Source organism: Tiliqua scincoides, chromosome 3, assembly GCF_035046505.1.
Source record: "Tiliqua scincoides isolate rTilSci1 chromosome 3, rTilSci1.hap2, whole genome shotgun sequence".
In the NCBI taxonomy this organism is placed as follows: domain Eukaryota; kingdom Metazoa; phylum Chordata; class Lepidosauria; order Squamata; family Scincidae; genus Tiliqua; species Tiliqua scincoides.
The window spans coordinates 75546615-75561160 of NC_089823.1; the positions used below are offsets into that span (position 1 = coordinate 75546615).

At 42.8% G+C, this 14546-nt stretch overlaps 1 protein-coding gene across 1 annotated transcript in view; it reads right to left on the reverse strand.

Moving 5' to 3' along the window:
- Positions 1 to 6205: 6205 nt before the first annotated feature.
- The window catches only part of PDK3 (pyruvate dehydrogenase kinase 3), a 60889-nt gene continuing 52548 nt past the window's right edge, over positions 6206 to 14546 (reverse strand). The window contains exons 10-11 of the mRNA XM_066619034.1: positions 12387 to 12500; positions 6206 to 12015 (exon numbers count right to left, since the gene is read on the reverse strand). Of these exons, the coding sequence (XP_066475131.1) occupies positions 11872 to 12015; positions 12387 to 12500 (258 nt within the window). The 3' untranslated portion in view covers positions 6206 to 11871. The remainder of the gene's footprint in view (positions 12016 to 12386; positions 12501 to 14546) is intronic.

A 14546-nucleotide genomic window follows, 5' to 3' on the forward strand; every position in this document is an offset into this window, starting at 1 on the left:
GTAGAAAAGCAAGGAACTGCTGGGTTTGGTCTGCATGTCTGGAAGAGCCCCAAATATTGCTTCTTGAGTGCTGGGAAAACAGGATAGCCCTGCCAACAGTAATGCTACTTTGAGGAAACCTGTCCTGATTTACAGCAAACAGTAGTCACTATTGTGTGCACCCAGAAACACCTTCCTTTTAAATGCCTCTGACTCCAAGAATCAAATTGGCTACCCACATATAATTTTTATTTAGGATATATTGGCACTCATATCTCACAAGTAAGAATAGTCCTTAAAAGGACAATAAATATGCACTCATAACTAAACAATACTTAAAAAATTACATTGGTTTCACAGGGATGATTGCTCCCCCTCTCCAAAGCAACAAAAACCTTCAAGGAAAACAAAAATGCTTCTTCATTCAGTCTGCAACACAAAAATAATTTAGACATGAAAAACAATCTTCTAAACACTTATGGCAATTAACCTTCCTGAGGTTGAATTTGTCACCCTTATTATTTCTTACCAGAACTGCTTAATAAACATTCCATCAGAATATATTACCTTCCACATAGTTAAATCTTATACTGATTTACAGTATCTGCCAAAAGTCTATGACTAATTAATCTTTATTAACCTCATGGAAAAATGAATTGTAGACAAAAAGCATTTTCAGATTCAGTTTAGCATCTATGGCCTTTATAAAAATTCTTGGTTAAGAGACATTACAAATAAAACAATGGGTAGCCCCATCCTAAGTTATGCTGGCGCACCTAGGCCACATTCTACACAAATTAGGAGGTGGCTGGATATTATTTTTCCCCTTACCCCAGGTAAAGCCCCAGCCATCCCCATGGGGCTTCTCAGATCCACACCACCTATTTGGCTGGCACAAATCCGGGAAGCTGGTGTAGGGTTAGAACGTGGGAGCAGGGGTTAGAATGTGGCATGCACCACCCCCACCAATTCAACCCTCTTCTGGTCCGCCTCCCGTTTTTATACCCCCCAACCCCAATGCCTAGGCTTGCAACCCCAGGTCCCACCTCAAGGCTGTAGCTGTGTCACCCATTCTGCAGCAACAGAACAACAGCTCCGATAGAATCTCCATGGCAGTGTCAGTCTTTCACATCTGGGCAGCTCCTCCCTCTCAGGCAGGCAGGTCAGGTTACAAAGTCTTCCTGAGGGGACGGGCTCCCTCAATTCCCCAGACTGACCTTGCCTCCAGGTAGGCAAGGTTGGGTTTCCCTTGGTCAGTTTACCTGACCTTCAAAACTGTTCCTTTTTTCCGGGGCTTTGGCTCCTTCTTTACTTTTAAACAAGTTGCAAGGAAATCCTGCCTGAGTTCCCCTGACTGCCGTCCTTGTTGGGGCAGAAAATGGGGTTGCTTCTCGCCCCTTAAGCAGTCGGAAAACTATAGGGCTCATGCTCTCCCCTGGTTTTGGGACAGCATAGGAGCCTGGCTGCAGGGCAATTCTTGGCCATGCTCCCCTGACTGCTGGGGCAGAAAATGGGGTAGGGCTCATGCTCTTCCCTGGTTTAGGGAACAGCATAGGAGCCTGGCTGCAGGGCAGTTCTTGGCAGTGGATGACAGCTCAAGCCCTTTGCCACAAAACTGTACCACAGTAAAACTGCACCATGGCAATAGACTGTATTTTTGCTGCCAAAACCGCACCACAGCAGTAGGCTGCTGTCCAGAAGCTGTGTGGAGAAGGCAGATCTACTCTCCAGAATCCTGCTGACAAGACAAGCCTGTTTCCTGGCACAGCACCACACAGCAGGTAAGGTGCTGCCAAGACCCTGTGAGGGCCAGGCAGAGGGTGACACAAACCTTCAGAAGTCAGGTGAGGCGTTTTTTGATTCAATAAGGGGGTGATTGTGGAAGATGGCAAGCCCCTCTAGAGAGGCATCTGAGACCCCAACCTGAGACCCCTTCACATCTCAAGCAGCGAGGTGGACAGTTCGGGAGCTTGCAGACCTCCTTTCGAGCATGCTCTGTGCTTTGGCACGCTGAGGGTCAGGCAGACTTAAAAGAAATATGGCGCCCAGCCTGTTCCATGCCCCAACCTTCGCCTTTCTCCACAGCATTTGCAGAGGAGCCTTAAGGACTCCATTTGGTGAGTCATGGTTCCCTCATGGCTACCAGGGACATGACAACATGCCTGAAGTCTCTGCTTTAGTGTTATGCAGGGTCAAGTTCCCTTTCCCCAGAGCATTGGGGAAAGTGCTGGTTTGACTGGAGATCAGTCTGAGAGGGGATCTGGGACACCCTGGGGCAGCTGTTTCTCCCCCAGGACAGGATTCCCCAGGCACAGGATGCCTTGCCAGTGTCCCAGGAAGCACAACATTTAGTGCAAAGTTGGGTTTAAGGGCTTGTGAATCAGACTGCGGCTGACAAATTGAGGCAGCTCATGAGGACTCAGCAAGGGGTGAGAGGACAGAACTTTAGGTCCTATAGTTTCAAGCACCAGTGTTCACCTCTTCCCCCCCCCCAAATCTTCATTGGGTTTTATTTTCTCTGACTCTGAGGGGACTCCACTAAGATGTGCAAGTCTCAGTCATCCTCTTCATCTTCCCTCCAGCCCCAGAACTCCAACAGGGGCCGTCAACATAAGAGGGCTCCAACTACTAAAGGTAACTGGCTTCTTGAAATGGGCACAACAGACTCCATATCCTCTAGGGAGGAAGGATAACTCTTGGGGGAAGAAGCCACTAACACAGAATAACCTGAACAGGCTTTTACCAGTGTCCTATTCCTAAACTGTTACCTAAGGAAACTAGGTCTCTCAATCTTGGCTCAGAGGCTGGGTCACCTTCTGCCTCTGCCAGTCTAACCAGGCCAGAGGCCAAGTGTCTGTTTTTTCCTCAGGGTCCCACCAAGTCACCTGAGGTTCCCTTCCAGAGGCATTTAAGCCCAACTTGGAAGCAGAGTGTGCGACACCATCTCAGAAAAAGCATACTTCCAAATTGCTTGGTAAGCTTTATTCTCTGCCTCAGATTACTCTGCAAACTCCAAGTCAATGCTCCCATTGCTACCTTGTCTTCACAGGAAGCGATTCTGTCAGAGGGTGAAGGGGAACCAAAGGACCCCTGTGATACAGAGGTGGCTCTCAAGACAGAACCTCTTCTTATGCTTTCAAGGCAGCTGTCACTAACCTCCTAATATCTAAAACTACCTTTTTGGGAGCAGAAGAGTTGGCCATTTCAGACCACAACCTATCCAGGAGTGTCAAGAAGGTGCTGAGGAAAACTGCTCTGTAAGTAGCCTTTTCTACAGATGCCCCTCTTGATACTTGTCAGTTTGCTGCAAGATCCATGGCCTCTGCCTTGGTGTCTAGAAGAAATGCCTAGCTCCGACTCTGGGATGTTGACACAGGTTCCCAGGCCAGATTGGTTGCCCTCCCCTTTGAAGGGAATAAAGCCTTTTGGGGAGCACAATATCTCATTCTCATTGAGAGCAGGGGTCAGAGAGAGGTTTTACCCACTCTCCGAAAGGACTATTCCAAATATAAACAACATCAGTCCTTTCATGGTCATAAGCTATCCTTTCCTCCCAAGGGTCAATCCAAGTTTAGATCTCAGTGATGAATTTAAGCCCCATCATCCCTTGGGCAGATCTCCAAATTCTGCATCCTCCAGCCAGAGCATCAAGTCGAACAGATAATGCAACACCTGATGCCAGGTTTGCCTTTGAGTCTGCCTGAATAGGTTAGTAGGACCCTATCACGGTGGTCTTGTACTGATGGAGGAACAGAGCTTAATATGTGAATCTTCTTATATGGGGTGCTTTGGCAGTCTTTTCCAGCACATCAGGAGGCATTTCAAGGCTTTCCTGTCCCTCAGCCATTTGGGCAAGGGAATGGGTTACTCCCTATAAGAGCAAAGCACACTGGCTAAGTTTCCAGAAGATAGACCAGGCTGAATGGTAAATTCACAGCCAGGTGTTCTAATTACTGAGCAGGAGGTTCAGGCCACTGGTGCTGGTGTTTTGTAAGCCAGCACTGCAACCAGCTGATGAGATTCTTTTCCAAGGGAGATGCCAAGGGGATGAACACCCTTCATCTCACTTGGCCCTGAGTTGTTCTGTATGCTTTCCTTCCTAACAGAGATCTTCCAAAGGTGTTACTAAAAATAAAGCTAGAAGGGGTTTCCAACCTCAAAGTGCCCTGCGTATACCATCCTTTTCACCTTCCACTGAGGCTGAGCCTGCTATCTCAGGGTCCTAGCATCCATCCTAAGATAGCTATGCTGCAGCTAACTGCATGGAACTAGAGCGACAAACACTGTCCTAACTTAAGATATTGAGAGCTAGTTCTCAAGATCCTACTTGCTGATAGGAAGGCTACCTAGAGAGTTTATATTCTACCCAGAGGGGCTTGATGGGCTGGTGTTCCCAAAACCTGGTCCATACAGAGAAAATTTAAGTGAGTGTCATATACTAAATAAATAAATAAATAAAATGAGGGAGCTCTTAGAGTTCCTTTAGTCAGGTCTGGATAAGGGTCTGAGTACAACCACTCTAATAAGTATTCGCAATTTCATGTATTTTGGGGTAGCCTGAGGGTTGACTCCTGTTTTCCTACCGTCTTGTTAGAAAATTCACTATTGGAGTGGTCTTGACCAACCGCCTTCCGGTGACCAGGGCCCCTTTGTGGGACTTAGGTCTAGTTCTCAAGACATTAACACAGCCTCCTTTCAGGCCGATGGTTACTTGTCCTTTACATAATTTTTTGCCCCAGAAAACTGCCTCTCTTAGTGGGAACAACATCATCTAGATGGGTACCTGATTTGACAGATTTTTCTGTAGCTAGGACTTGTGTCTGTTTCAGAAGAACAGGGTGATTCTCCTCACCAACCCAACCCAAGGTTAATTCTGTGTTTCCCAGATCCTGTCTTTCTTTCCAAACCTTTCAACCTAGAGAGCGGGATTGGCACATTTTGGATGTGTGCTGGACAGGGAGTATATCTCCAGAAACTCCACCTTCAGACATATGAAAGCTGTTTTTGCTGCACAAGGCAGAGACTTAAGGTTTCACCATCCACCATCTCCAGATGGGTAAGGGATGTGATAGTTGAAGCCTACGGGGCTCATGGAAAGGAGCCGCCTCAGGGCATAGTTGCTCATGCGCTAAGGGTGCTGCTTCCTCTAGCATTCAAGGCGTTTTTTGTCTTTGGAGATGGTTTGTAGAGCAGCCACCTGCAGCTCTCCCCCCATATGTTCATAAAACACTACTAGGCAGGTGCCTATGCTTCCAGGGATGCAGCCTTTGCCAGGCACATGCTGCAGAGCATAGTTTCAGATGCTTCAGAAAGCTCCCACCCTTGAGGAGGCAGGCTTGAGTATTTCCCAGATGTCAAGGACTGACCCTGTCATGAAGATTCCACCAGAGAAGGGGGAGATTTGAGCTTACCTGTGAATTCCCCTTCTCGGTGGTCTCCATGGCAGGGTCAGTCTGCTCACCCTCACAGCCTGAAGCATATGGAAAAAAAAGTCAGCAAACACAAAACAATGGGGTGGTAGAAGGACAAAACATCCCTGACAGGTCCTCATTAGCTCCCTGAACTGGGGTTACAGTATGGTCCTAACCTTTCTTGGTTCAGAATGGTGAGATTTAGGTCATCGGAGTTCATTCGGATGGCTTTTTGACACATTGGACTTCAAGGATGGATATCTACCTGAGCAAGTCTAAGACAGATCTGGGGAGGTACCATCGAGGCTTTTGTAGGCTGGGGAATTGAGGGAGTCCTTCCCCTCAGGAAGACTTTGTAACCTGACCTGCCTGCCTGAGAGGCAGGAGCTTCCCAGATGTCAAGGACTGACCCTGCCACGGAGACCACTGAGAAGGGGAATTCACAGATAAGTTCAAATCTCCCAGTTTCCACAGAATACAAGTGTGTTCCTGCTGTCTCTTACTTGCAGAGGCATACTTGGCCACTTCTGTAGTCAGGAAAGCATGTGGTGAAAAGACAGGCCCCTCCACTGGCCCCCTTCATAACAATGGCAACTCAGAGAATGTTGCTCCAACTGCTTTGCGTTATGTTCTACAACCATCAAAGGTACAGCAGCACTACTAAGGTGAAGTTTGAAACACCATCCACATATCTTTTTCAGAACCTGCTGATCAAGGAAAGATCTCACTTTGCCACGTGTCTGATTACTGGGCGCCAGCAGTCTATGCTCATTTGCTGCAGCAAGAAAAATGTCTACATAGAGGATCAAAGCATGTCATTTTAATTTATTTTTATTGCACAGTGAAAAGGAGAAGTGAGGAAGCAGCATTTACAATGAAACAATACAGGGTCTATAGGGTAGATCTGAAATTGCAGCACAAGTTATATGAAACTGTGAAGAACCCCATCTGCTTGGAACCCCCTGAAAAATCAACTTTGTTCTTTCTCACTATTCAGCTATGCAGTCAAGCACAAAAAAACTTGCTTTCTGTCCAGACAGACCTTTGGTCAGAGTGGTCCAGTATTGTTTCTTCGGACTGGCAGTGGCTCTCCAAGGTCTTGGGCAGAAATCTTCCCCCCTGTGAACTTTTTAACAGGCAATGTCTGTGACTGAACCTGGCACCTTTAGAATGCAATGCTATGGCCTCTCGCGAGTTAAGTCACTTTGAGCAACCTTTCAAGGCATTTGGTCTAATAAATATGCCGCAAAATGTCTCTGATCCTGGTTCTAACAAAACTAAAAAGCCATGACACATTATGGCGGTTTACATGGATACGATATGCCAAAATCTTCAACTGATATCTCTACAAGGTGACTGCATAACAGCAAGCTGGCCCTTCGGTCAAGAGGCCTACATTGGAGTTAAGTGGTTTATAAATAGCAGCCATAGCCTGATTTTCAATGGAATATATAACCTACAAATCTAGCCTTGGGGATAATTTTTAGCTGAGTAGGCAATAATGGAAGACGCTTTGAAATACCCTTAAGTCCTAGGTTCTCAAACAATGAGTGGCATAGAACACCAGAAGTATGATATTCCATGGAAGGAGAGACCCACAAGGAAAAAAAACTCTCCCCTCCTCCTTGCTAAGATTTGGCACCTTAGCTGCCACTGTCTGTTAAGGAAGAGGTGAAATTACCCTGGGGCTGGGAGGGGGGTTGAGGGTGCATGCACATACATGCACACACTATATTGTCTATTGAGGACACCCTAACAGATGGCAGTTTCTCTGCTCCCACCACTCATTTATACTCATTCTCAGGTGATAACTTCTTCCAGTTCTATTCTGACAACACATTTTGAATTCAGGCAGAAGAACAGTGTGATGCAGCCACATTCACCAGAAAAAAAACAAAATGCCATAAGGAAGGTAGATATGTAGAACAATCAGAGATTACACATGGTGGGTGTGGCTAGAAAAACCCGGATAGCCTTATCTGGGAAAAATGAAATTCAAGAAGGTTGTTACAGTGATGTACCCCTCTGTTTGGTTTTAGGAGGGAGTTATAGAGGTCCTGTTATCTTCTACTTCTAAAGCCAGTATTGGCTAAATCTCACATTACTCCAGTTCAGTCTAAGATACAGTAGCAGGTTGCATACAGATTGCTGGAAGATCTCTGCACATTTACTTGCAGAATTGGGGTTTGATGCTAGGTAGGAGGTCTAAAGTAAGCATAATTTTAAAAGATGGCATTTTGAGACTATCAAATCAAATAGCGCTTACTGCCACATAAAGCGACACTTAATGTGCATTAAGATGCAACATCAATCCAGCACTTTTAGGACCATATATCCAAATGATTTTAATTAAATGAAAATTAAAGGGCATGCAGTACAGACAAGAGCAATCAAAATATGAACATCTCCAATAGCACTGCATACTCTGTACTAAAAAAGAAGCCAGGAGAGAACTAGTTTTATTGCTCAACTGGCTGGTGTACTTTGGTTTAAGGCATCCTTAGTCATAGGACTGATAGCAATTAAATGGTCAAAATATATACACATATATTTTTAATCCACCACTTTGAAGTTTTCTTGTGGCTATGAGTCATTTACAACAAATGCTCCACCAATAACGGCTTTCAAACTTCTGTGGCAGGGCTAAATTTAGAAGTTGCTACCCAAGCGTTCTTAGCAACTCACCCAATGCCTCAGGAAAGAACAGCAATGGTAAGAACTGTGCACATGTTTTAACCTCTAAGACAACAGCTCACCCTTCCTTCTTCTCCTAGCAAATTCTGTGCTTAACATGGATGCTTTTTAAAAAAATACTCTCAATATATTCTGATATACTTCCAGTGAAGGTTAAGTCAAGGGATGTTAGACAAGACCTATTCAAAATTGCTAACAGTCACAACAGTGAGTCTGTGGCTTCCTGAAGGAATGTATATGACATCGTTAAGAGAAACACTTGCCACCTGAAGCTTCATACACTGAGTGCTGCCCACTTTTAAGTGCATTTTAAATAGTACCTGTAAAAGCATGAGCATTACCAAAGAGTGCCATTCTATTATCTTGATTACTACCAGTGTTTGCATTGGTAGGAATCTCTTTAAGTGCTGTATGACTTGACCCACTATAACTGGTGTTTCTCAACCTAGTAACTACATCATGAAAGCCACTTTTCTCTCTCTCTCTCTCTCTCTCTCTCCCCTCTATGTGCTGGTTTGTCACAAAGTCACTGGGGCTTAAAGTCCAATCTAATACCTATTGCACCAGCACACAGAATCAGATGTTTGCTTTCTCTTGACGGCACAGGACACCTGCGAATTGCCGAACACCAGCACAGAAGGGCACCATGCAACTTTGCAAACCTGTGTTTAACTCCGGCACGAGACTGATCCCATAATGTCAAATCCAAGAATTCTTTTGCACCAGTAATTAAGGTGTCCCATTGCAGTGGTTGCTGGTCTGATAGGAATGATTTGCCCCCAAATGAGTGGTTTCATATGGCACCCTGCCTCATTTGCCAGGGGAGGTTAAAGTGGTTGCTCTAACGGTATAAACCATTGTCTGAACAACTGCAACTACACTGTCCTATGAACCAAGGTAATTTCTATGAACCATCAAAACATGCTAAATAAATGCTATTATCATTATTGCTTGATGCTTTGGAAATGTTTACACTATCTACCTCTTCCAATGTGTAAAAGTACATAGTCTCTATTTCATTAACGTACAAGTTCCACATCTGCTTTTCATTTTTTAAAAAAAGCATAGGTAGAGAGTCTTTGGAGGCTACAATCAGCAGAACAGAGGAAGAAGGTGCTTAGCTCTTTCCCCTCCTGCTGTTTGCAGCTAAAATGATCCCTCCCCCAGCTTTCCCCATGGGGAAAAGATGTGAGGAGAGCAACAGGTGGGGCAATGTTTAGCAAAAGAATGGCAGAGGGGAAAGGGTTAAACAGGTTCTGCCCTTGTTGATCTTTCATGCCTGATCATAGCCTTCTGAGACTGATTTTCATTAAGAAGGCTGGGGACAGAGACCTGGAACCTGTCAGTTCTATTTTGGCCCCAAGTCATTCTGTAGTGACTACAATCACAGTTCTTATTAAAAAAAAAGAACATAAGAAAAACTGTAAGTGGACCTGCTGATGGGCTTCATAGATATTGGGATATATTCTAAGTTATCCTTCTGTTCATCTAAGGGGGCTTAACCATGTGGAAGCAACAGCATGAAGTTCTTGTGCAGAGAAATCTGAATGGAACCCAGCTTGGCTTTATGCATATACGAACTGTCAGGTCTTACTGCTGCACAATTTCTTCCACACATGCTTGTGCAATCATACATGGAACATATAAGAAGTGCAACATGCACTTCTTAGCATATAACCCAATAAGTTATAATAATGAAAAACACTGCTCAATATCAAAGTTAAGCCAGGTTATATAGTTTGAATTACATCGCAGGGATGTCAAATCCTGGAAGCGTAAACTTAACCCAAACCTTATTGAGGCACTGACTGAGTCAAGAGAACATAATATGCTCTTCATCTAGACACCACTTTCAACAAAATAGCCACTATTTAATACACTTAATAAATGAGCATCAACTGGCACAGTCACATGTAAGACAGATAGAATTAAACTTCAGGTATCTGTGTTCTTCATCAAATTAAGCTTTGGAATCTACATTCTAGTGACTGGAAAATGGAATTTTCCATTCCTGTCCCTGCCAGAAGAAGTTATCAATATTTTAATGATGAAACGCCCTACCCATTTCATAGTCTGACTCAAGCTGCCATAACATGTTGCCTGACCAACATGAGTGGCAGCCTTTAGGTACTAAATAAATTAGGAATTCTAGTTGTTGGCCACACAGTTTACCTATAATTACATTTTGTCACTCTCTCAGATCATAACTCTAAAACTTACTTCCCTTAAAAGAAATCATGACTCACTGAAAATGAACATGGATGTCAGGGAAAAGATTCCATTTTTCCCCAGAGTGCAAAGATTGAATACGCTGCTCAGAAAGACATATGGGTGCCAACACTGTAAACATTTACACACACAGTTAAAACTCATGTATCTATCCATTGACACAAAGGTGTGCAAACCCAACTGATTTCCGAACAATCCCTTTAGCATCTTTCAGTTCAAATAGGGTTAACTTGGATGTAATTACTAATAAAACCTCTCACTATTTTTGAATAAACCATGGTAAACAAGCTTCACCACCCAACTAGATGATAACTTTTTTCTTCCTTCTCCAACAGCCCAAATGGTATTCAAATAGAAATTCTGTTCATAGTCTCTTACTGTCAAAACAATATACATTTAATAAAACAATACACAGACACCAAGGAATGTGTTTGAGTGTTCTGATGCCATCAATCCTCACTTCTGTGAAAAGGTGCTATAGAAACTTTTCCTTGACTGTTCAGAAATCATGCACAATATAAATCCATAATACAACAACACAAGAGGAAGTGGTTGAGGAAGACTCACTCAAGCATGCCTTTTCAACTTGTTAGTCTTTTGCTTCTAATTTGAAATAGTCCTTTTCAGAAGCAACCCGCTACATTAACTCTCACAAGTTTTCTAAGATTTTGAGTGTTTAATACAATAAAGTTTTATCTTATTTTTATGTTCATTTTCTGATTGTTTCAATTTATTATTTACTGGTTTAAGATGACCAACATTTTATAGCCAATCCACTTACATTACTGGCTGACCTGAATTAATTATCAGCTGGAAGCATTTTAAGTACCCAAAATTGATTGGCTTGTTATTTTTCCATATTAAAGTTGATTTGGTAGGGGAACTGTTTTCCAAATACATAATTAGGGTGATTAAAAAAAATATATCAGAATGCCTATTCCACAGTGAAAGTTCCAACACTTCACAAGAATGTAATTTATACATTAAAGAAATAAGCTTTATGAATTGTGGCAGGGATTATTTTAAAGCCCTACAAGAAGCATATATGCATTTAAACCAATGTTGATGATAAGATCAGAAGAGCCCCTAAAGGTTGTTTTAAACTTAACAAATGACACTGTGTCATAGAAAATGCAGCAATGTGAGTTTTCTAAGAACACATTCAACTTCACTAGAATTTGTCCATTACATTATATTGCCATATAAAACTACTGTCAAACAAGGATCAAAACAATTGCCCATTCATACCTAGGACTAGAATCAGACCTTTAAAAAATATTACCCTTTTACTATACAACCATATAATCTAACTGCAGTCATAGTGCAACCTCTTCTGTCATTTGTGACCCAACTAACCAAGCATGTTTTGGCAAAGTAGTTTGTAACACACCAAAAATGCATCATGTCAGTCTGTTAAAGTCCCCTCCATTCATGTTATTTTTCAGTCCCATAAGAGGTCTTTATAGGGAAATAATTGGCTACCGTAGATTAGAGAGGTTTGAAATTTGGAAAAAAGCAGAGACTTGTTTCTGAATGCAGGTGGTGAAAAGCTGGTAAGTTATCGGTTAGCTTTATATTTGGAAGCATCCCTGGGTTCACTGCTAGGGTTACTCCAGTCATCAGCTTCTGGTGTTGTCTTGTAATGCCGCCAGGCTGACTTATTAAAAACTGGCAGTCTTTCAAATGATTCACTGGATAGAGCCTAAAGAAAAAGGAATAACAGGAAACAGTTACAAGATCATGCTTGGGACAAAACAACAAACAAACAATGAGTTTTTGCTACTGAGAATGAAAAACATAGTCAACTGAAAAAGTGCATATATGGTCAAGACACATTGAGAGTAGCTTTTACATTTATTAGAATGTATTTTAAAATGTTGTGAGCCATTATGATGGTCCTTTGGGGGTAGAAGGATGGAATACAAATAGTTTAATAAATATTAATATTAATTAGCATTAAGATGTATCAATGCTAATACTTTGCATTAATGTACCGAGTGCAACAAGGTTTTTATAGTTAAGCAAGAGAAATAACTATAGCCTTATTGACAGTGTTCCTCCGAAAAAAATTACCTTCAAATATATTACAGCATCAGTACCCACACCTTCCATAGAGTACAGCTTGAGATCACCTTGAAAGTACCTTGCATATAGACGAGATATTGGCAGACCATAACCGTATCCAGCCTAAAGAAGGAAATCAATATGAGGCGGGGGGAATCAATATGTTATGCACTATTCACATTTTCACATTCAAAATACTCACAGGAGTGCGGTCAAGTAGTGCAAACCTATGGAAATGTCTTCTCTCACACATTCTTCTGGGCTCTTAGAATTTGACAAGCTTTCCTACCCCATGTGCTACAATATTACGAAGTAGTGCACAAAGAAGGGCACCCTTTATGGTGGCCTTTACTCTGTGGAACAATCTTAATCTCATGGCCCAATCCTATCTGGAGCAGCTGATAGCAGAACATATGTTCCACTGCTGGCGACTGCCTTACAGCAGTTGTAACAACCACTCCAGCAATGTGTAGAGTAGGTCCATGCAGACCTGCACCAACAAATTTGCTAGCACCGGTCTGAAGAGATCCCTCTGCACCACGGAGGTTTACCACCAGGTGAGGGAACAAGTGGTCCCTTACCCAGAGGAGACTTCTGCAACTCCCCCCCCCCCACTTGATATAGCAGTAACCATTTTGATGTCACTGCATTGATGGAGAATAGGATTGGGCTGTCAATCACTGCATTTTCCCAGAGGCTGAAGACATTTTTATAGTTAAAAGCATTGACAGTTTGGTATAATGGAAATCTTGGTCTCTGCTGGCTTTATATAGGATTACTGATGCATTATTGTCAGCTTTGTTGCAATTTTTAGATGTGATTTTAAATCTAAGTTTGACTACTAATTTTAATGCTAATGGTAACATTAATTTTTATAGTTAAAGTACATATTTATACACTGTGTTTAACTTTATGGAAGACAGACAAAAAATTAAAAAACCAGTATTTTTATTTTAAAAGCCATCTTTCCCCTGGCAACCTTCATAAACCTATCTGCATTATCTCAAGCCACAGAAATATTTTAGGATCTTGAATGTATAAGAAACTTTATCAAGAAATTTCACACCATTTTGGCAACATGCACAAATGAACAGCAAATATGACTGCAGAAATGACAATGAGTGTTGATTTTGCTGCATTCCCAAGGATGCAGTTATATTAGCAAAATTGACAGTGATCCATAAGCCATCCAAAGGGGTTGACAGTCTTTCAGGACTCTCCACAGCGGCAGTTAGTGCTGCAACATCCCAGTCACCACTCAGTGGTACTGAGATTCTGATGGTAGTTTATTACTTGAGATTGTTATTCACAGCAGAGTCAACCCATAGGAGATGCTGGGAGGGGTGGAGAAACAAGAGTTGGGACTGCAACCTTCAGTAAGTCCACTCTGCTAGATCAATTATGGTTGATAGCATAAAGCAATGAAAGAAAGTTGTAGAGAAAATGAGACATACAATTTTATCAACAGAGAAGTATTACTAGATGCACAGAACCCTAACTGTGCACCAAGTATGTCTGATAGAACACTATGCCATTCAAACAAACAAAAAAATGGCCACTGTAAAATACTTTGAAAGAAACTGAAATAATTATATTAAATGAACTGTTTTCTCAGTGCATGGTCTGCAAAGCAACTGGAATCTGGCCACCTTATAACCTACCAATATACAATACACCACAGAGCTATTTCCATTCCCATCTTCACAAAAAGCACACAGCTTCAACAGTGCAACTGCTTATGCCTCCATGCCCCTTCCCTCATCTCTATGCTCGAAGTCCAAGCTGATGAATAAAATGAATTTTTTTTTAAAAAAACCCAGCCTGCAACATACAATTACACAGGAAATTGATCAGCACCCATCCTCTAACAGTGGTTCTCAAACTATGGGTCACGACCCACCAGTTCGTGTAACGCTTCCCCTGTCCCTTAAAGGGATGGGGAAGAGGAGGGAGGCAGCTACGTGATCCCTAGGATCGCGCCACTAAGGGGGGCGAGGGGGGTGCTTGTGACTTACTTGGCATGGTGTAGGGCAGCATCAGGCTGCAGGAGGTGCAGGGAGCCCTGTACAGCCCTCACCAGCGCTCCCGGAGGCTTGGAACCTGCAACAGAAGCGGGTGCAAAGCACCTCCTGCAAAACGGAAGTGCTTTGCGCCCACTTCTATTGCAGG